The 22,321-nt window shown below is 43.4% G+C and overlaps 1 protein-coding gene across 4 annotated transcripts in view; it reads right to left on the bottom strand.

Annotated features, from left to right (window-relative positions):
• Positions 1 to 2,458: 2,458 nt before the first annotated feature.
• SERTAD2 (SERTA domain containing 2) overlaps positions 2,459 to 22,321 on the bottom strand; it is a 117,189-nt gene continuing 97,326 nt past the window's right edge. For 2 of the 4 annotated variants that reach the window (XM_047745549.1, XM_047745548.1), the window contains exons 2-3: positions 10,513 to 10,693; positions 2,459 to 7,729 (exon numbers count right to left, since the gene is read on the bottom strand). In XM_047745549.1, coding sequence (XP_047601505.1) covers positions 6,793 to 7,725 — 933 coding nt within the window. In that variant the 5' untranslated portion in view covers positions 7,726 to 7,729; positions 10,513 to 10,693 and the 3' untranslated portion in view covers positions 2,459 to 6,792. The remainder of the gene's footprint in view (positions 7,730 to 10,512; positions 10,694 to 22,321) is intronic. The other 2 variants (XM_047745547.1, XM_047745546.1) reach the window with 1 other exon arrangement.

Here is a 22,321-nt window from a genome sequence, read left to right as displayed (position 1 = left end):
TTCGGGAGCTTGCCCCAGCTTACAGGCTGTAGACGGTGGAGCCGGGATTCAAGCTCAGGCGGTCCGGCTGCAGAGCCAAACTCCGAACCCGGATGCCGTGAACTGTGGCTTGCATCAGACAATCATTACTTTCTCGCTGCGCGTGTCGGCTTTCATTTCTGTAAAATGGGGCCTTTTCACCGCGAGCGTTGTGTCTCTGCCTCCTCCGCCATCTTTGAGCTCTAGAAGATGGCCGCTCTCGTGAGACTTCGCGGACCGCTCTGTCTCCTCCGGCCCTTGCAGCCCCTCCTCCAGCACCTGGAGACGCCTGTCCCGAACACCTACTGTATTCGGTTCACGCGTGCCTTTGGGCACAGTGGCCGGGCACTGCGGCACTTTGGGGCCCCAGCTAGGACCAGACACCGACTGAGGCATTATGTGGTTTGCAAACATCAGGGTCTGGCAGATTTTTTCTGTGAAGGGCCAAATATTTTAGATCTTGGGAGACTTAGGGTCTCGGTGCCATTGCAGTAGGACAGCTGCACAGATGACTGAATGTGGCTGTATTCCAACGAAACTCTACTTAAATAGGCAGTCCACAGGATTTGGCCCAAGGGCCATAGTTTGCAGACCTCTGGCAAAGATGAACATCAGGAGGTCACAGAGCAGAAGGAGTGGAGGAAACAAAGGGTGCACAGCTCACCTAAGACCTGTCAGGACTTGCTGAGAGCATTTCCATAAGTTTCCAGAGCCCTCTAGCAGAGGAAGACCTCAGTTCTGACTGGGGGCGGTGGGGGGGGGGGGGGGGTGGAATGCAGAGAAAGCTCATGGATGGCACCTGAACTTGGCCTTGGAGTGATGGGTAAATTTCTACAAGCAGAGGGAGGGGCGTGATCAAGGATATGTGTGCTGGGAATGGGGTATCCAGAGGGTTGGGATAGGAGCTGGCTAGGGACAAAGACAAGGAAGGCTGAGCTCTGGGCTTCTCCCATATGGTAAAGAGAACTATAGCCCTTTTTCCTTCTTTTAATTCAACAGATATTTTGGGTGCATACTTTGTGCTAGGCACTGCTGGGGGCACAAGGAAAGACAATATTCCAATTTTGCATCTTCATTGCATTGTGAACATTTTCGAAAAGATTTAGGAGCTGTGACTTTATCTTGCCCTCACAAGCACAGAGTGAATGATTTTCCAAAGTTCTATCTCTAATTAATAGCAGCTGCTCATATTCCGGAGACAAACCTCTCTACTGAGCAGCAGATTCTTATTTCTAGCTGCCTAATGAGTATCTTCCACCGCAATGTCTGGAAAGAGCTCCTCCTGCCTGTTCTCCTCCCCTAGATTAGTTTGCTACAGCTGCTGTAACAACATACCACAAACTGAGTGGCTTAAACAACAGAAACGTGTGGTTCTGGAGGCTGGAAGGCAGAGATCCAGGTGTCAGCAGAGTTGGTTTCCGTTGAAGGCTAGGGGAGGCAGGGAGGGGCAGACTTGCTCCACGCCTATCCCCTAGCTTCTCTGGGTTGGCTGGCAGTCCTTGATGTTTGTTGGCCTAGAGGCATATCACCCTGTTCTCTGCCTTCATCTTTACCTGGTGTACTCCCTGTGTGCTTGTGTGTCAACATCTCTGCGTCTTATAAGGCCATTAGTCATATTGCATTACAGCTCCCCCCTAATAACCTCATTTTTATTTGATTATCTCTGTGAAGACCCTATTTGTGGATTAAGGTCACATTCTGAGGTACTGGGGGTTAGGACGTCAACATCAATTTTGGAGCACAGAATTCAACCCTTAACCTCTCCCTAACACCAACCCTCCAAATATCCCACTGGTGGTTGAATGGAACCCTCATTTTACAGGACCTTCACATGTAGCTCCATTCCCTCGCCAGCTGGTATGGTGGGCCAGAAATGCCTGAACCACTGGTACTCTGTCAACTCTAGCATCAAGGATGTTAAAGAAACCGCTGTGGCATTGACGGTAGATAGGAAGCAGTTGCAGGAGGGAAGAGGGCCAGGGTTGGGGAAGCTGTGGCACGGATGGAAAGGAGGCAGCCAGGGAGCGTGGACATTGGGGAACAGAATGGCTGGGATTAGAGGGAGGACCAAAGTCGAAGGATCCGCCCTGAGGGGAAACATGGTGAGTGTGGGGTGGCCGAGCTTGGCAGATGCTTAACTCCAGAGCTTGGGAGAGAGAGGCAGAAGCAGCAAACAGGTCTTTGTTGTCCTGAGTGGATTGGATCCCACCGGGAAAGAGAGGCCTGGGGAAGATAAGTGAGCACCAGGAGATCGAGAAGGGTCCAAGAGGCAAGGGAGAGAACCAGGAGGGAAATGTGCTCCCGAAGCCAAGACAGGGCGAGAAGGTCAACTGCACCAACCCCAGTACAGGCTGAGGGTGGGCCATTCCTTCACACCAGTGAACTGTGACATCGGAGCTGGTTGTGCTCCAGTCAGAAGCAAACTGCACACACGCCTCGCTCATCTTTTAACTGTTTATTGTATAATATAAAACTACAAAAGTAAGACTGCTCATTTCCATGTACATTTAATCTGTCCAATTGTTTAGATTACAGCCCAAACCTACATGTGAATACAGCTATCTGGGTTCCGATGTAACGTCCGTAATATTGCATAGAAAAGGCACAGCTCTCAGGTCTGTGGGGGAAAAGTTACACCTCCTTTTTGACAAAAGCCTTCCTCAAAAACCATGCACCAAACATCTCACTATGTACATATTTTCCAAAATTTTGTATTTGTTTGCTTGTCTGGACTATATTTCTCTTCCAAACTTGTTATCCCCAAAACACGTCTGCAATTTTTATTGGCTTTGTCTGCCACAGCATTTGATCCTGGCTAATTTTCAAGAACCATCAGACTCATTCTTAGAAGCACTGAGGACAATTGTACACAAGCAGGACACACACAGTTCGCTGCCCTCGGCAGTTACAGGAAGTTAACCATTCACGGCCAGAACTGGTTAAATATGCTCTTTTCAATATTTTCAGAAAAGGTATAAAGGTCCAATTTGTAACAGCAAGGTTTTGAAATTAAGACAATTCATATAGAGGGTAACAATTGCTGCACAAAGTAGAGTTTTGTTGTCTTTTTTTTACATCTGTCATTTAAGAAGGCTGCCCTGTGGTATTCATAATTCATTGTTTACCACAAAGGTGGTTAATAAATTTAAGCTTTAAAAATGATCTGTAAGATGATACTTTGGCTCTTTGGAGCTTATTTATTTAAGAAATTTTCCTTGATTGACCTCAGGGCAGTTGGGATACTCCACGGGGATATGGCAATAAAAAGCTCAATTGATAAAGACACTCGAGGTGTAGCGGAGGTTCTGGCTAGTTCTCACCCTTTGGTGTGAACGAGGGTGTCAGTGTGGCTGCCCCTTCTGTCATCAAGAGAAAGTGTTACTAAAAAAAGTTTAAAAATATCAATGCTTTGATGCTTGATTTTCTTAAAAATTTGGAGGTATTGAAACATTCCTCATCCATACCCTTTGCATATTTCAAACAGACCTACATTAGAGAAGAGGCGAAAACTGGATGTGGACCGTGCATACAAGAGAAGATCCAGGGGCCTGGCTCAGACCCCCTTGGAACACAGACTGACATTCCTACAAGAGAATACATTCCTACCATACATTCTTGCACATGGTACGATCCAGATGTTGTTAGAGCTCCACAGTCAAATAAATATATTTACACAGAAAAAAAAAAAAAAGGAATAAATAACTTATGAAAAAAATCACTTCAAATTCAAAGCTCTTATGATTCTGCTCTCATCTTGTCATTTCATTGCACATCACTGTCAATTTTCCTCTCCCAGCCCCACCCAGCATGTCTTTCTCAGAAAGGCACCTCCAACTTGCAGGCTGAGTCCGGATGCCACACAATGTCCTTTAGGAAGGGGGAAGGCACGAGAGCCAGGTGGCATCTGGAAGCACTCCCACACTCAACCCGGGGCTTGGAGATCACACCCAGGCCACGTTCTTCCCTGTTGGGACATCACTTTGTGAAAATAAGACAACAGTCACTTGGACACTTGATGTTTTTGCTCTTTGAAAAATGGGCCCCTAATTTCCCACATCTTCCTCAACAGACCTGGAATAGCAAGCATTTATGGTGAGGGTCCAGCAGTAAAAAGCATTTATTTGCCTGCTGTTGTTGGGGGTTTTTTGTTTTGATTTGGAAGCCCAAGCCTTACAAATACGAGAGAGTCAGAGAACCATGTTTGGGCAACACTTTGCTACGCTTATTTGAACTGTTGCCCAACATATGGGATTTGTTTAAACACACGATTTGCTAATCCAACCAAAGTACAGTTGTTCTAAGTTACTGTAAATCAGTTTTTAACAATGGCAAATCAACTGCCTTACCCTGGTATTGTTCAGAATAATCAACACTATTGTGTCTGTACACGTATGTATGTGCATGCGGCATGTGGGGAGTTTGCCGGGGCTTCCGGTTATCAGAAGTGCAGCGCCTGGGCTGCCTTGTTCTCCACAGGAAGAGGAAGCTCTAAAAACGGACAGGCACAGTGACACCGGAAGCATCTACAAAAGACCTCACCTCAGCTAGATGGTCCCTGGTCCTGTCAAAGGAAATGCCCCATCTGCAGCAGGGAGAGGCGTACAGGTGGAGGCTGCCTGTAGGAGAACAAGTGCAATTTGATCTCTCACTGCTCTGCTGAGGGGACGATTAGCCTTTGAAAACACATTCAAGTGGGGGAAAATGTAAATTCGAATATAGAAAAATTCAATCATACCATACACAAATCTTTTGCTTAAATGAGCAGCTCCTTCATCACAAATGTATTTGCTCTGCCATGTGCATTATAAAAATAAAACTATCTATGGCTTGTTTAAAGTGCCATTTTATAAAGCTGTCTTTTTTAATTGGCCAGAAAGACTCAATTTTATCCATGGCAAGAAGTGAGCAGAACTGGTGACTGAATATTGACAAATGACCAACAACAAAGACAACAACAATAACACAAATCCCATAATTTAAAAATTCTTAAATAAATATAAAAGTTATTCCTAAAGAAGCCATCTGCATTTCAACAATATAGGTTGTAACCAGCTAAAGTACCATTGGAAGAAAGAAAAAAAAAAAAACAAAAAACTGAAACGAAAAGGCCATCAACAATTTCGGCAACAAGCATGATACATTGCAAATGTTTTTTTAAAATTAAATATACACCACTAGGAATAAAAAGCTACTTCTCAAGTGTCCTGGGGGTGGGATGCGGGGGTGTGGTGGAAGGGAAGCAGGGGGAAGGAAGAGGAACATGCATAGAGAGTCCTGTCTGTGTATTTGGGTAAAACAGCCTTGTAAAGTGTAGTTAAAGCAGTTGATTTGAGGAAGCAACCAGATTGGAAGCTGTGACATAATGGTACCAACTCCAGGTTCAAGAGCCAACGGATGTTACAAGACAGCACCCCAGGCTGGGCAGAGGTGAGCTATGCTCACTGTGGTGATCACGAAGATGCCATTTTCAGCACTTAGCAACAGAGGGAACAAAAGCTCTAGGGAAGGGAAGCTGGAAAAGACAACTGAGCAACACAGTGGATGCCTTCTGGGGTAGTTTCTTCCTTGTGAGCTCTAAGCATTGCAAACAGGGTTTAGTTCCACAAAGAGGTCAGTTACTTTTCAGAAAATTTTGTTCTCATGTAAAATTTCAGGTCCTCGTAAAAATTATGCCAAAAGGGAAAGATCTGGGTTTCTGTTTTAAAAAAATAAGAACAATTAAAAGCACAAACTTGGCATAAATACAGTGAGTATTCGGTATCAAGAGAGGGAGCTAAAGAGAACCATCACTTCAAACCTCCCCCCACCCCAGCTCCATGGGCCATCTCCCGCCAACTGCTTAATGCAAGTTTGATGAGCAGACGTGGCTCTGGCTTTGGAAGTCACAGTGCTGGCGGGTGTTCATGCCAGGGGGTCGGTGCCTGTGAAATTTGGGTGTGATATCGCCTGGCCCTTTCTTAAAGCAGTGTGTGTGTGTGTGTGTGTGTGTGTGTGTGTGTGTGTGTGTGTTTGCATTTGGGAACATCAACTGCGGGTTAATTTGATCCAATTTTCTCTTTGCACCAAACACATATAAAACATTACAACTCTATAAAAGTACAAGTGCAACTTGTACATCTGAAGTTTGCAGGAACTATGTGAGCAAATCCTATCAAAATAGCTATCTCATATGTATAAACAGCATTTGTTTTTAGAAAAACAATATCATAAACTGCAGAATCTGTACAAAAATATAAAATAAATTTGGGCAGCAGTTTCTAAACAGCCATGTAAATGCAACACTTAGGAGGAGTAGTTAATGCCTCTAAAAAGGCTGAATTGCCAAGTCAACCTATACAGGGCAAAAATGCCAGAAAAGGTACTGAGATTATCTAAATAATATATATATATTTTCTCTTTTTACCTCTTGCAATAAAACTTATAGAAAAAATAGACAAATATGCACATGCAATTTACAACTTTTCCAACTTATTCCTTGTGCTTCACTTGAACTGTTTATTTTTGTCATTCAGCATAGCAACATTGTCTTCCGATGTAGTCTTTCCTATTCCAGGGCAGTAGGTCTCTGAGAACCACTCAAAAAAGCATATTAAAAGTGGTCATACGTGGATGAAGGCACTCCAACTCTGCTCAAAGCAAAAACTAGTGTGATCCTTGTGTAAAACGATCTTTTTCTCTGAAAAAGGCAAGCAAGGGTGCATGCACAGTGCGGAGAGCTGGGGGGTGCGGGGACACTCGCAGGGGCTGGGCGGCGCAGGCACCAGTCTAGGGCTCTTAGGAGCCGACCAGCACCTCCATGATGTGGTCCAGCTCAGTGAGGTCCATTTTGAAAGGCTGACTCGGGGCCACCGGCTGGCTGCTGTACGGGGCCAGAGTCTTGAGGAGGTCGTCGGCCGACACCGGGGCCATCTTGGAGGCCGTCCCCGCCGCGGACGTGCAGGGGTCGAAGTCATACATGGACGTGTCGATGTCTGCAAACAGGATGTCGTCCAAGGTCAAGTCTGTCAGAAAGCCCGTGGATGTCGTGATTTCAAAGTTCCCGGGCAGAGAGTCCATCAGCTTGGGGTCGTCCGGCCTCGGGAAGCCCGGCGCGCCAGAGCCCCCTCGGGAGGTGTCGGGTGCGGCCGCGGCGGACCCTGGGGAGGTAGATGTGGGACAGAGCTCCTCGATCTCGTCCAGGGCGGAGGAGAAGCTGTCCTTCTCCGGTGGGGGCGCTGGAGCCGGGAGTCTGGCGGGAGCCGCGGGCGGCGCGGCCGGGGAAGTGCAAAACGGGGCGTCGTCATCCTCAAGCAGGGAGGCGGGCGTGAGGCAGGCCTCCAGGGGCGTAGTGCTTCCGAGGTCGCCGGCCAGCGCGGGCGGAGGCGGCGGCGGCGCGGGGGCGCTGAGTGCGGCCGGCGCCTCCCGGTAGCTGGCGCTCAGCGAGTCCGGCGGGGGCGAAGCAGCGGCGGCCAACACCGGCCTCAGGCTGCCTTCCTGTTTGAGCTCCTCCTGGATCCGCCGCAACATGTTGTTGATCAGAACGGTCTTTTGCAAGCTGGGCTCGGTGAGGGGCCTGTGGTTATAGAGTTTCATAAGGGAAATGTTGAAGATAGTCTGGCGCTGTAAGGTGTAAGACACCTTGGATGGACCATCGGAGGGAGACATGATTTTGCCTTCCAGCCCATCTTCATGCTCATCAAACTTCCGTTTTTCTCCTTTACCCAACATATATCTGCAAAGGGGAAAGGAAGGAAGTGGAATTAATCACATGAAAACGAATTTCTCCCTTAAAAAAAAGGCGCTGATTCGGCGGTCAGGAGTTGGGACTTGAGCTCCTTGCCCAACGTTGGTTAGAAGAGATGAATTAATTGGGGGAAGATCTTCTGGAATGCGAGAGCATTGGGAAATCTACCTTTGTATGCTGTGGAGCGATTTTTATCACTAGGTAGTCTGGTGAATGTATTTCTTGAGAAATGTGTACGACACAGACAAGTTAAACGTTACCATGGAAACCATGATTTTGACTTTCACCACTAGTGCGCTTGCGTTGGCTTGCCTAACATTACCATGCAGGTTCCATTTCCCTCCCCCAAACAGATTTATTTTTAACGCCCAAGAAAACACTCGCAATGTTATGACCTAACAGATAAAGGTGTCACAGATTACAGCTTGAACACATCTTGAATGATTAAAAGAACCTAGGTGTTGAAGTGGGGAGAAGGGCATGGACAATTTTCGTAGAACCCTGTGTGCTTTCAAAATTCCTTTTCCTTCCTCATTATGCACAGAGCTTTTCTGCCTGTTTGGTGACATGTGGTGAAGCTCTTGGCCTGTGTCAAATGACCACAGTGATGGAGCTGCCACCGCTTTTCATCCTAGAATAAAGTGGAGGAATGTGGCTTTCCCACCCTTAGTGCCAATGGCTCAATTTGACTGCATACAGCTACCTCTGAATGCACTGGACGAACTTAAAAGTAATTTGTTCTGATTATAAACACTGCTGTTTGAGTACGGGAGACATTTCATAACAAATACCTACTGTGATTCCAGAGATACATACGTATTTCAAAGAAACAACCACCTCCTATCTCAGACCTTGAGTATGTGGGAATGGCTTGAATTTTAACTCCTGCCCCACCTCACGTGCTGCTCCCAACCTAGGCCACCTCCTTGCCTGCTCTTGCCTCAGTGAAGACCCCTCAGGGGGCTGGCTGCACCTTCTGGAGAGTGGTCCTTCCTTTCAGAATTTCCACCATCAAGACTACTGGCCTTCGCCTCATAGACCTCACTTGCTAACCATTAATCAAGGAAGTTGTTCTGCCATCCAGACCAGGAAACATGGTTCTCATTACTCCAGGCCTGTGCTTCCTATCCACACCCCCCACCTCTGTAGCACTTACCCACAGAAGAGTGTTAATCCTCCCCTCAGTGCCACTCACTCATTGATCTCTTCATATACAAGCAGTTTGTACTTATCCGACTTTTCTTCTAAAAGCGACTTGCCTTTACTGAATTGCTTCAGCTGATTCACGTGGAGCCTCGCTGAATCCTTTATATTTTACTCATTCTGCATCTATGCTATCCTGGGCACTCTGCCAGAAAGAGGGTAGTCAGCAGATGAATAAAGCCTGGTCTTCAAGGGGGTGAAAATCATCTACACCTCATTCTCATTTTGAGTTGAGTCTCATCCTAAAGGAATAAGGCTAACCATAATAAAACTCACAGATCTTCCTTGCGAGAATTTGTTGAGGAAGACCACGCTGCCCACCCCCACTCCCCCAAGCAGACAAACATGCGGGTGGTCACGGGGCACATGAGTTCCACCTGCAGTGACTGCCTCCACACACCTCAGTCCCTGGGAGAGAACAGCCATAACCCAGCAATGTCAGTCAGCTTGAGGATTTGTTAATGTTCGTAAAGAATCTAAGTTACTTGTATGGAACGCTCTCCCTCATGGAAACATTAAGACAATGGATGTCGATCACAAGGACCAAAGACCAGTCCCATAATGTTCTATGAGGCAAGGAAGATATGGTGGTAATAACTCTTGTATCTACTACTTCACAAGACAAAACATTTCCTATTGTTTAGTGCTAGAAAGTCTCATTTGTGTATATACTTTGCATAGAACATTTCCCACCTAAAGTATCTGCGCTCATTTTAACTTGAGTGTGAATCAGAGAGGAGGTGATTTCATTTCACATTACAAAACACTTTCTCCTTTATGCCTTAGAAGTGTTACTGGACGACTGTGTTTTGAAACAGTTATACTGTTTGTTATCTGCCTAAAATTTAAGCATTTAAATATTCGTTTCTAGGAAAATTTCAGTTTTGCCAAAGAGCTCACCAAGTGCATTTAACTCTCATTATAAAGCTGGTAGATGGTCTATGTTATAGGTTATAATGTAATAGTACCCAATACATGTAAATCTGTGTCAGACGACACAAATGCAGAGAAATATACTCCCAAAGAGTGTTGCTCAAAGCGTGGTCTGCAGAAGGTGCCAGTCTGTGAATTGTTACTGGCCCATGAGGAGTTAAAGAGAAATACTGTATTATTTAGAAATGTTTAACAGATATTTACAGAGTAACTCTATGTCTGTAAGTCTAATTTCTAAAATGAGGCTTCTGTTTTTGTCTTTGTACTTAAATTTCATTTCTCTATTAAGTATTTTTATATTTTACATAAGTATTCATCTATGAAAGAAAAAACAAGACGGTTCTTCATCACAAAAAGTTTGAGAAGCACTGTCCTCAAATGTAAACCAAAATCAAATACCAAACAACTAAAAACAAATTAGTAAGCTCACTGCCACTTGGAATTTTTATTGGTTTTCTGGAGGAGAGGGAATAGCTAAAACAGTGTAGGCTTTTCTTTGTCTTCTAGTCATCGATATAGGATTGTCTTTTAAATACTGGTTGCCAGAATAAACAATAGGGCTTTCTCAATAACTTTCTCAATAAGGATTACTTCTCTAGAAATTATCAATGAATTGATAAAACTCGAATATTTACCAAGCATACAGTACTAGGTAGGCATTTAGCAGAATTCCCATAACTGAAGGAGATCGGTGGTGATGTTTTCGAAGAGATTTCAATGTGAGAAGCCCTTAATTTCCAATTACAATGATCCAGCTGGTCATAGCTGTGTGATAATCCCAATGATTTAGTAACAGCCTGATAAGATGTTGTAATGCTGGAAGAGGAAGGAGGAGGACCCTTGTAAGCAAAATCTGTGGGCAGGACAGACAAATCGAAGCTTGGATGCTTTTCAAAAGTGTAAATAAGAGCCCATGACAGAGTGTCTCCAAGCAGGTTAGCCTTCATTTCACTATGGCATTTTATGAGGCCAGGCTGGCTCCACACACCCAACGAGACTGCAAAATGCACACAATACTGATTTGTAATCCTGATTCTACTGAGATTTTTTTTAAAGGATTTTTAAATTTTATTTATTTTATTTTCAGCATAACAGTATTCATTGTTTTTGCACCACACCCAGTGCTCCATGCAATCCGAACCCTCTCTAATACCCACCACCTGGTTCCCCCAACCTCCCACCCCCCCCTCTACTGAGATTTTTATAGAAAGGAATAAAATGCAACATGATAAAATCCAGTCCACCTTTTCGCTTAAAGGCTTTAGATTTAAAATTTTTTATTAAAGGTTAAAGTTTTTCCAGAGTTTGAGTAAAACATTGAGTCAAGTGTTGCCACTGACCAAGTTCAGAAGAGGCCTCCAACTCCTTGGGGTGGGAGGTTTTGAGAACTCTCTCTCTCAGGGCAGGTGTTAATGACCACCTCCTGGAGCAGGGCACGGTTCAGAGAAGGAAAGACCAGCCACTCAAGAACCTAAGGGCAAAAAGCCAAATGGTGTCCCTGCGCCTGGAGCTGGGCTAGCCAAATCCCGGGTCAGCAGCTCCTCAGAAGCCTCTTTCCTCAGGCAAACTAAGAAAATAACAATAGCTCTTTAAAGCCCGCGATTGGAGAAGCATGTGACCTTTGAAAAGGCCTCACGGCTGGGGCTCATTAAGTGCTTCAAGGTTAACACTGGAGGAATGGCTGTTCTGCTGTTCCTGACTCCCAGACCCTAGCTGTGCCGCACTGAAACCGACACCAGGACAATGGGCCTGAAGTTCACCAAAAGGAGGAGCTTGTGACAAGTGTGGCTTCTAGGCCATCCAGAGACCTGACACCAGTCTTTGTCTCCTCTCTTGGCTTGGGAAGACTTTAGCCCAAACCACAGGTCTTCTACCCCATTTTTCAGTCAAAAATCCAAAAAGGACCCTGAATTTCAGGGCTGGTTAGAGACAACGCCCCCACAATGGAGGAAGGAGGGGGTTGCTTCCTCCCCTTTCTGCCCCTCCAAAAAGGAGCCTGAAGCCAACCACAGGCACTTCTCTTGGATATTCGGTGGTTTTTAATATAAGGTTCATGATAAAACACCCTTCTTTCCAATAAACCTGTTAGAAACAAATGCCTAGCATCCTGATTTTCTTAACATAAATTTTAGCAAGTATTTACTACGGCAAATTGAGCTTTGAAGATAAAGAGCAACCCATGGGTAGCAATATAATGAAAACTTCTCTTCCAGAGTTTTCTAGTAAGCTTAACACTGAATACAACTCTATATACAAACCCAGCTTTCAGTTGCACAACTTTCATCAGAAAGGACCTTGCCCTCAAAGGCTACAATCTGCTTGGGCAAATGATCAAAAGTAACAACGGGTCACTAAAACATTCCTCAGAAGAAAAAGGACCAGAAACACAGGGGCCTATGTTACCTCACTATGGCAGAGTTTGCACTTCCAGATTCTTTTCTTTTCCTTTTTTTTAGATTTATTTATTTGAGAGGAGAGAGCATGAGCGGGGGTGGGGGTGGGTGCAGACAGGCAGAGAGGGAGAGAATCTTCAAGCAGACTCCCTGCTGAGCCTGGAGTTGGATGTGGGGCTAATCTCAGGACCCGGAGATCATGACCTGAGCTGAAATCAAGAGTCGCTGCTTACCCAACTGAGCCACCTAGTCGCCCCTGCACTTCCAGATTCTGAGTGACTCCCCAGAGCAAGGCATGTGAGAGGTTATTATGGGCTGGGGTGATGAGAAACTTTTGGAGATAGGATTTGAGATTTAAATTTAAGGCGGGATTGTCTCTTAAGGCCTGTTTCCTAATCCTGACGGTAAGCACCATGTGGGCAGACTCTGTCTCATTCATCTCTGTATCCTCAGGACAGGGCAGTCTCGGACACACAGAAGATGCCCCATAAACAGCTGCTGACTAAATGAATGGAAAGAATGAGGAAAGAGTCTGAGGGACAGCCAGGGAACTGAAAGACATAGAGATGTGTGTGTCTTTGTCCCTGTGAACTGTGCATGGGCGGGAGGGTCTGAGAAAGAGGAGAACTGAACAGACCTCAGAGGCAGCAGCTGTACAGGATGGGACATCGGTAAGGCAAAGTGAGATAGAGGCACATCCGGTGGGCAGGGAAGCCTCAGCTCAGAAGGCTGTCTCACAAATGCCTGTCACACTCCTCAAATTTGGGCAAGTACTAGACTCACCTTGAGGTGAGTAACACAGAATGCTGACCCCCTGCCCGCAAGATTCTCTTTCAGCAGGTCAAGTATGGGACCCAAGAAGGCATTTCCAGGTCTCCAGGTAATGGTGGTCTGGGGACCCTATTTCGTGAACCACAACTTCTTCTTTTCCCCCTCCAGCCTTTTCATATTTAAGCCTGTGGATATTTTTACCCAATTAATCTTGAGTCCAAAGGTCTTCCCTATTTGTGTCTAAGCAAGTAAGGGAAAAAAGAGAAATGAACAGAGTTTTTGCAAAGGCAATTGACAAATGGCATTAAAAAAAAAAAAAAAAAACCCAACTCTATGCAGAATTAAGGTGTCTTTGGCTCAATTTAATGGTAAAGTCCAGCTTCTCAGCCTGATACATCAGATCCCACCAGCTCAGTGGGACCCAAATTCTTCTTGCTGTGATCTTAGAGTGCAAGGTAGTGAGGCCTCAAGCCCAGCATCCAAAAAGGAACTGAAACAGTACCTACATGTTACCTATGTGTTACCCACGTATTAAAAGGCTAACATTTCATAGCTTTTATATTGTTAAGGCATTAAGGGAAAAATGCAAACTTAAAAAAAAAAAATCAAAAGTTCTCTTTAACTCGGTGTTTTTCAAGTTTTTAAAAGCTATGTTTTAAAATAAAAAAAAAAACCCTCTCCTTTGATGCTATTTGAACTGTCAAAAATAAGTGTTACATTTAAATTAAGATTATTAAATCTGCTTTCGCAAACTACTACTTCCGTCATTCTCCCCCCACAACCCATTGCTTTAACCTGCAGGCTTCTCCACAGCCCTCTGGGGCCTCCCACAGACAGGTCCACGGATGGCAGTGCTGCTGACCCAGCATCCCCACTGCGTCCTGTGGTGGTCTGAATGGTAAGCCTCCTCAGCCCACCATAAGGGCTGACTTTCTGGCTTTCTATGTATGGGCCAAAAAAGGATGTAAATCATTACTTCAAAACACCTCAAGGCCCAACTGGTTCATACCTTGTGTACATTTTCAAGAGCCTGTTCCAATTTCCTTTTGTACTAGTAAATAAAAACTAGAAAGCCACTGTTTTCCCTTCTCGGGATTGTAGCAGGCTTCACAATTAAGTGACATGTTGTTTTAAAAGTCAGTTAACGAGGCAGAGCTAAGCCATGGTATATGCAGTCAGGGAAGGGTGGCTACGAGGTGGGCACGGCTTCTGGGGAGCTGGTCACCAGCCTGTGGATCTACGCACATATCTGTAATAATACTGTACTTTAGTTAAAATGCTTTAAAAACACTAGTTAATAGCTCTCAAGAAAAAGGCTCCCAGTTCAAAGGGGAGCTTTGAGAAGCCATATCCCTAATCTTTTCATCTGCATCCTCCAGGGTGACCTCCAATGTGACTGTGGCTGAAGGGCACAGCAGTACCCATGCTGACACTAAAAATCATAAAAATGAGATATTTACAGTGATGCCAACAATTCAGAACAATGGTTTGTCCTCACGGATCAAGCTCATTTGAAGAAAAAAGAAGCTAAGAGAAAATGTGTGACAAGTGTCTTCGAAAAGGCTAGCAGGGGCTATTTCCCCATCTGACATCCTGTGCAGCCAAAACCCACCGCCCTTTAAGTGGAAAAACACTTTCTTTCAGTTTCTTTTGGGGGCAGTGGTAGAAAGAAGGAGTGTCCCTGGCAAAATTATTGTGTGTGTGACAGACTTCCAAGACCCAAAGAGAAGCCAGCCAGAGAACTGGCTCTGAGACAACTTCTGAGACACGGAATATTCTCATTTCTCTTCTCCGCACCCCATATACTTGCCATAAGATGCATTCTCTATCCTGTTTTTGAGGTGGTCCAAACAGAGAGCTTCTGTGCATAAGAGAGGACACCTCCCAAGAGCCACAGGGCACAACTCTGAGAAATGGTTCTTCCACTGTCAGATTGTCACACAGCAACTCCCAGGCAGGAAGGAAAAGCCTGATCCAACTTTAATGGGAGGAAGCCACATTTGCTTAGACAACTTTCTATGCTGTTAAAATGTTACACCTTAAAAAACACACAGGACTCAGAACTCTGATAATGTCTACCCTTCTAACACCCTCCCTCCTACAAGTAACAACAAAACACACCGGGAGAACAAAAAAGCCACCCTGAAAAGGACATGGTAGGTTGGGGGAGAGGGGGCAGGATCATAGAAACAGCAAACAGAAACAAGCCCAGTCCTCCAAGGGCTCACTATCTATGGCTGTGCCCTGTGCCTCGCTGCTCCTCGAAGTGGGGCCAGAAACCCGAGTGCAGGGGTGGGTGGTGACATGGGGGGGGCGCGGAGAGCAGGAGGGTGTAGAAAGGGGTGGGGGCTATGGAATCAGCCCTCCCAAAGGCTGCCTTCAGACCCCAAAGTGACTGCCTCTGGCCTCGGGGAATGGCGGAAACAGGGGCAAAATTCCAACGGGGAGAAAGCCTCTCTGCTTATTTACTGACAGGGTAAGGACTCCCAGAAGACACTTGGAAGGGGGGGAATGTTAGTAACAGAACCCCTAAAACTGCGTGCCTCGGGAAAGGTTATTTTTTTTTTAAACAGCAAAATAAAACAAACAAACAAACAAACAAACAAACAAAACCCAAGCAAAGCTCATCCAGGATGAGGTCCCTGCAGTAACATCCATGCTAATTGGTAAGTAAGACAAAGCCTTCCCTAACAAATCAGCAATGTAATTATGAAGCCAGTCACTAGATGAAGCCAGTTAGGCGCGCTCGGGTGCTAGTCTGCAGCTGTAACCTGACACCACTGTTGGCGGCGGTACCTCCTCCCGGCTCTGCACCCTGTGCGGGGGGCTCGGGCCGCAGGGCACCGGCTACTCGCCGCTGGTCACACATCCGCATTGCCACGGAGACCCAGGGAACAATCCTCCCTGTCTTCCTGACAGCGCCCCAAAGCCTACAGATAAAACCAAAATCCCGCCAGGAAGTCCACCTCTCACTCAACCAAAAAAAGAAAGAAAGAAAAACAAAAACTTTCACTGTTTGGGAATGTCTTCTAAAGTCCGTGTTTCAAGAAACTCTAGCTCTCCCCTCTCAGGATTTTCACCTCTATGCTTGCATTAAATTGAAGACCCTTTCAAACACTGTTGGTTTGTCAAATACCGTCTTTTCTCTTGGAAAAAGAAAAGGAAAAATGTAAACGCGGACAACTAACTGCATTTAGTTGGCAAACCAGACTTAAATTCTGGGAGAGAATGTTTCGAGTGAATATTTCTTTGGACTATACTATGGCCTTGTTAATAAACAGCTGGAAAGAAAAAGGGGCTTTTTAGAATGTAACTGTTAAGTAGTATAAAATGTTTCTAACATCCTGTCTTACAGGATCCTCTACTAGCTAGGAATTTTAGATTTTAAGGCTAAGTCTTAAAAAGATTGGCTGGGGGGAGCGGTGAGACACCAGTCCCCTTCTTCCAAAGACAACGGAAATTCTAACAATTATTTTATTTTACCTAAGGATTCTGGCTAAAAGCACCACACCCTTAAAGGAAAAGACTGAGCAGAAATATACAGATTCTGAATGGAAGTTAACAAAATCACAATCAATACATGATGCCTGGATTTGCGTTTAAATCCTCTAGAAAAAAACCTGGCCATGTAAATAAAACAAAATTGACACAATGTTGACAATTACTGAAACTGGATAATAAGTATGAGGGAATACATTACACTGTTCTCTAACTTTTAAGTGTTTGGAATTTTCCATAATAAAAAGTTAAAAACACATACACAAGACAAATCAATACATATGTTTAAAATGCTACGAATTAAAAAAATCAAATAAGCACAATAAATTATTTACACCCTCACTGAGAACTATTCTATTAACTTGATAGGTTAGTTTACACAGAAGAAAGCTAATGTTAACGCTCCATGTAAACAAGCATGCCCAGTACAAGTCAACTCATTTCAAACTCTGAAAGACAGCACATCACATCCAGCCACAAGAGGGCACAGCAGAGCAATAAGGCGCCCCTGAAGTCTGATTATTACTGCAATTCTACCTATTCCTCTCTCAAAGTATACAGACTTCCGAGATTGTCCCCAAATTCCAGTCTACACAGAACAGTGCTAAGCAAGCCAAGAGCCTTGCCAAGACCAAAGTGAATTATGTTATGCTATGGTGCAGACTCTGAAAATACTGTACGTAGAAAGTTTGCTGCCTGTGTATAGGTGACACTGATGTTTCCAAAACCATGGTTAAAGTCCTTGGAGGGTCCCTGAAGTGAGAACATACAACAACAACGACAAACATACAAACCCAAGTCATAAGGTGAGGACTTGGAAAAGCCAACAGTTCAACATTGCCAGCAGGGGTCCTAAAGTAGACTCCCAACCACACAGTGAGTTAGTCTCAATGTTAGCATTAAGAATTTTACCAGTATTGAAAAGGCTTCAATAATCCTACTGCCTCTTAAGAACAAGAAACTACTCTACACTGAACAGATATGGCTCCAGGCAGTTATTTGGGAAAACTTCATAAAGGATACTAGGGAGGAGCCATTTAATTGTAAAATGTAACAAAGTTAACCTTAGAGAGATAATGAAACCAGTTACTGTGTAACTACTTGCTGAAATTTTTTCTACTCAAATTACAAGTTGAGGTTCTATGCTGAGGTTCTAAATACTAATGTCCGTAAGCAATTAACTATTAACACCAATCTTTCCATTTGAAACTCTGTAAATATAAACATTATTTATGACAATTTGTAATCATTTAAATTATGATGCTAATTCATACTAACTTGGTGTCAGGAATATCTTTAACATTCTGAATCTAAAGACTTATAATCAATTACGGAAAAACATTCTTAGATTTTAATTTCTTTCTTTCCCTTCAGAGAATGTGATAGCCAGCCTTGCTTGCCCCACCCCCATTCCCGTGCATAATGAAAATATTTTTTTCTCCTGTATTTATAATTGCTTGGATGGGACTCTGGTTTCAACCCTCCTGTAGCGTCTTTTCCCCAAAGATACCTTGTTTTCCCCCTCACATTAGAGATCCGTAATAAACAATGGCAGGGGGAATAAAAGGCTTAGGGTAGAAACCCAACGCTTTGCCAAAAGTAAGTGACAGTTCTTTGTATTTTTTTTTTAAAGAGGATCATCAGATCTATAAAACGTCACACTAAAACAGGCAAATGTAATTTGTTAGAATGAATATGTATAAAATTAAATAAACTTTAATTAAACAAAAGGTTGCCTTTCAGGTTTTCTTAGCCAACTATCTGCCACTGAATGAAACTAAGAAACTAAGTATGTATACTACACATCAGGAAACATTTTTATAGAAGTGTTTCTTAAAGGCAATGAGTAGTTTTCATCTTTGAGTTCGAATTCAGAACGCTTTAATACTGTGAAAAGTCATTTTAAAGAAGACGTGTTATAAAATAACAAACATTTCATCTTAACTTCTACATGCAGTCTAGTTGTTTTTTTTTTTTTTAATTTACATAATGAGTAAAACCGAACATTGTACTATATGGTCTAAATCTGGATTCCTTAAAAGAAATTTCTACATGACATACATGAGAGGATAAAAACTGAAGGTATAGGATAACAGAAATAGACTTAAGAGACACATAAATGGGAGGAAACTATTCAACTGTGTGCACCACAGTCCATCCATACTCAGAATCAGCATGTGTATTTTAGTTACTCCTAAAAATTAGGTAAGCTAGTGATAAAGTTTTACAAAGACAATTTAAACTTTGTATCATATACTTGAATAAGTCACAAAGTAGAAAAAGAAAATGAGGAAACACACTAAACTTGAGAGCAGTGAATAATACTTTGTAAAATATGCCAGCCATTCATATTTAAAAATAATTACTTTGGAGCTACTTTGAGATGAAATGTTATTTCTTTCAGAGGACCTCTGCATACTGACAATTAGTGACCCATGGTACACAAAGTCACTTAGTCAAAGACAATAAAAATAGAGAACGTCACTGAATGTGATAAATATTTATTTTCTAAGGAACCAAGCTCTCAACATTTCAAAGCTCTTCGATGATCCCTAAGGAGAGCCTGCCTCCAGCCTACCACACTTGCTACCCCTAACATTCCATTCACCCTGCCTATCTTCAGGAGTCTCAGAAGCAAGAAGGCAGGTGCCACCTGAAGAATCCACACTTTATAAGTCAGCTACCAATAGACCACTAACAATCATCATCAGATGAAATCTATTTTATTTTCCACTTCTGGGTGTGGTAAAAAAATATTTTTTAAAAAACCAGCCTGTTTTAAAAACTACTCAGAAGAGACCATCACCAAATTCATGACAAGCAGAGAGGCAGCCAAAAATGTCTTCTTCAGCTGCAGACCACAGAACTCAAATTCCTCTACTGGTTCACTTCTCTCTGACAGCAGGAAAGATAGAGAAGTACACATACATGCATATGGAGGTTCCCTCCTCCAAAAAAGAGACAAATCTGAAAAGCAAATCTGTATCATATGTCATTATAAAATGGGATAACCACTCAGAGAGGATCGGTTTAAAACAGTTGCCACGTCATTATCTCACTTGCGTGGCTAGAATTTTATGCAAACCTGTTCTGGTGGAGACATGACCTTGGGACTTTCAGATTCCCTGACTTTAACTCGGGCAACACGTCTAAACACCAGGGTGGGGTGCTCTGGCAGCTCTGCTGGAAGCCCCAGGAGCTGCAGCGTGCCATGGGTTGATAAGCAGCCAGCCAGGAGAGGAGAGCGAGGAGTTAAAGGTTCGTTTGCAGCAAGGAGCATATCCGCATGTAACTTTCTGACCAAGCCACATTCAGGTCGTTCTTTTTCCTTTTGTTCCACAGATTCACACAGCCCACTACAAACATGAGTGTTCATACGTAAGATGCCCTGAAGAGCCCGAATCCCTTCCCCTTCACTGTTCTACAAGGAACTCCCTAGAACCAGAAAAAATGCTTAGTTTAGGGGCTTCTGGTCAGTTAACCACCTATGAAGACAGTTAAAGCAAAAGCCTCTGAACCAGGCACTCTGCAAAGTTACAGTTTCTGCAAAGAGACAGAAAGCTAGCAATTCAGACATGAATTAGTTTTAAGAACTTAGGTTTGCTGCTACCTGGAGTCACTAGAGAAACAAAGCTGCCTCTGGGCACCTAAACTAGTCAGACCTGCTGTAGCAGTTGCGAGGTGGCTCCAGCTCTGCCCTCCACTCCCCTCCCTCCAGCCCCCACCCCACGCAACAGCACAGCTCACTCCACTCGGGGCGGTGCCACGCCTGGCACACTCAAGCCTCATTCTGCCATCCTCCCTCAGAGGCAGGGCCCGCGCTGCACACATAGCCAGTGTGCAAGGGTAAGGGGCGGCTAGCCAGGCCAGCAGATGCCGACTCCATTCTGAACTGAGAGCGGCCGTGGGTACAGAACACGGCTTCCATGATCCCGGGTTTCGAAAATAAATCAAATTGTGATATTTGTGTCAGTGAATCCCAGCAGGTATTTCCAATTAAGTGCAGATGAGGGACAGAAGACCTTGAGAGGAGACAAATGAGCTTTTCCAGCTTTTGGAGCCCTCTGACCACAAAGAGAGATTTCCAAAAGGGAGTGTGCATTGTCTCCCTGAAGTGCTTCGTTTAGATGATAAGCAGTTGTTTTGCCCTGTTAAAAGTCATACATTTTCAAAAAATTGGGGATGTTTTTATTTTGAAATTTTTATTTGTGTTTCAATGAAAATTTTTAGACAGCCAAGCATGTTTTGTTTGTCTCATGATCTTCAAGAAAAAAAAAAAAAGAAAGAAAAAGAAAAAGAAAAAGAAGAAAAAAAAAACACACAAGGCATCTATTTATTACCCAGAATAGGAATGTTGTCTTATTGGCCTGACATATGCCATTCACAGATTCATACAAAGAATGAACTGCCACACAGTGCTCATGGAGAAAGACACTGCTCCACACAATGAGTGATGGGCGCTCCAGGGGACAGTTCTGTTCACAGGGTTTCCCAGCATCTGCACAGAGGGCAGAAGTTTGCTTTTCATACCAACTGCACTGGCCATTGGAGACAATTTTTTTTTTTAAAGACACGCCACCTTTGGTTAGTAGCTGTTTCCTTCGAGAATATTAAAACTAAATTAAATATTCACATACTTTTTAATCAGGAGTCCTAGCTTATGGGTTTCTATCATTGGTTTAAGTAACGATATCAACAGTAGGTAGAAAATTATGGTTTACGCATACGCAAGTGGCTGGAGAATTCTGTATGTTCTGTTGGTCTGTATTAATTAATGGAAAAACCTATGAAGGTGGGCATTACCCTTCCCGCAAGGCCACTTTTCACTTAAAACTGAAGCTTGCTCTTTGGTGCCTTTAGCATATATGTGATCTTTGGACTCAGTAAAGAGACCTCTTTCTCTTTCTGTCCTTAGCCAATAAACTACTTCAACTAGAGCCATCTCCTACAGGATATGCCATCACAATAAATATGAAATTTCTGTAGCAACAAAATTTTAAAACAATTCTACAAGTGAATTAAAGTTCATATTACTAAATACCATGTTTTTAATCTACATATAATATTGACAGTGATCTTGATTTTTCTGATGTAAATGAAATATAAAATAAAGCACCATGCTCTTACTAGTGTTCTTTAACAAGAAACTGCAGCAAAAAAACAAACTCAAAAAGTTTCTGTTGTAGCTTTTACCTTTCTGAGTTAATTAAAGTGTAAAATATTTTGACAGAGAGTAGCCTCGTAGTATAATTTGATACTGATCATTTGTAATACGCCACTTCAGAAAAAAAAAAAAAAAACCCTTTATGCATCTGTCTATATATTTTTTACTATCCTTTTTTATGTTTTGTGTATGTCTTTCTAAAGTAAACTACTTCTATTCCACCACTGGAGCGTTATTTAAAATAGTGGATGCCAAAAGTATCAGTTGCTACATAAATTTGAGTGAGTTTTAAATTAGCAAAATTGTTACTCTTTTCTATGCTCATTATTAATAATTCAGTGTGTGGCAATTGGATTAAAATTTATATTTCAACTTCTCACTAAAAACACTCCCAAGGGGGACAATTCAGTAAACGGGAGCCTAAAGAATTTCAAAATCTGAATTAATATCCTTCTCTTGGTTCCTAAAGGGAAACACGCCTGAGCAGCTGTTACCTAAGAAGCTGTGACACTTGCCTGACAATAACACAGTTCCTTAGGACACTTCTTGTTGTATACTTGGTTGGTTTTATAAAACGTGAATCCTCTCTCCTACCTGTTGTAATAAAGCAAGGAACAG

This window comes from Lutra lutra, chromosome 9 (assembly GCF_902655055.1).
Source record: "Lutra lutra chromosome 9, mLutLut1.2, whole genome shotgun sequence".
Classification (NCBI taxonomy): domain Eukaryota; kingdom Metazoa; phylum Chordata; class Mammalia; order Carnivora; family Mustelidae; genus Lutra; species Lutra lutra.
This window is presented reverse-complemented; position numbering and strand designations above follow the sequence as displayed.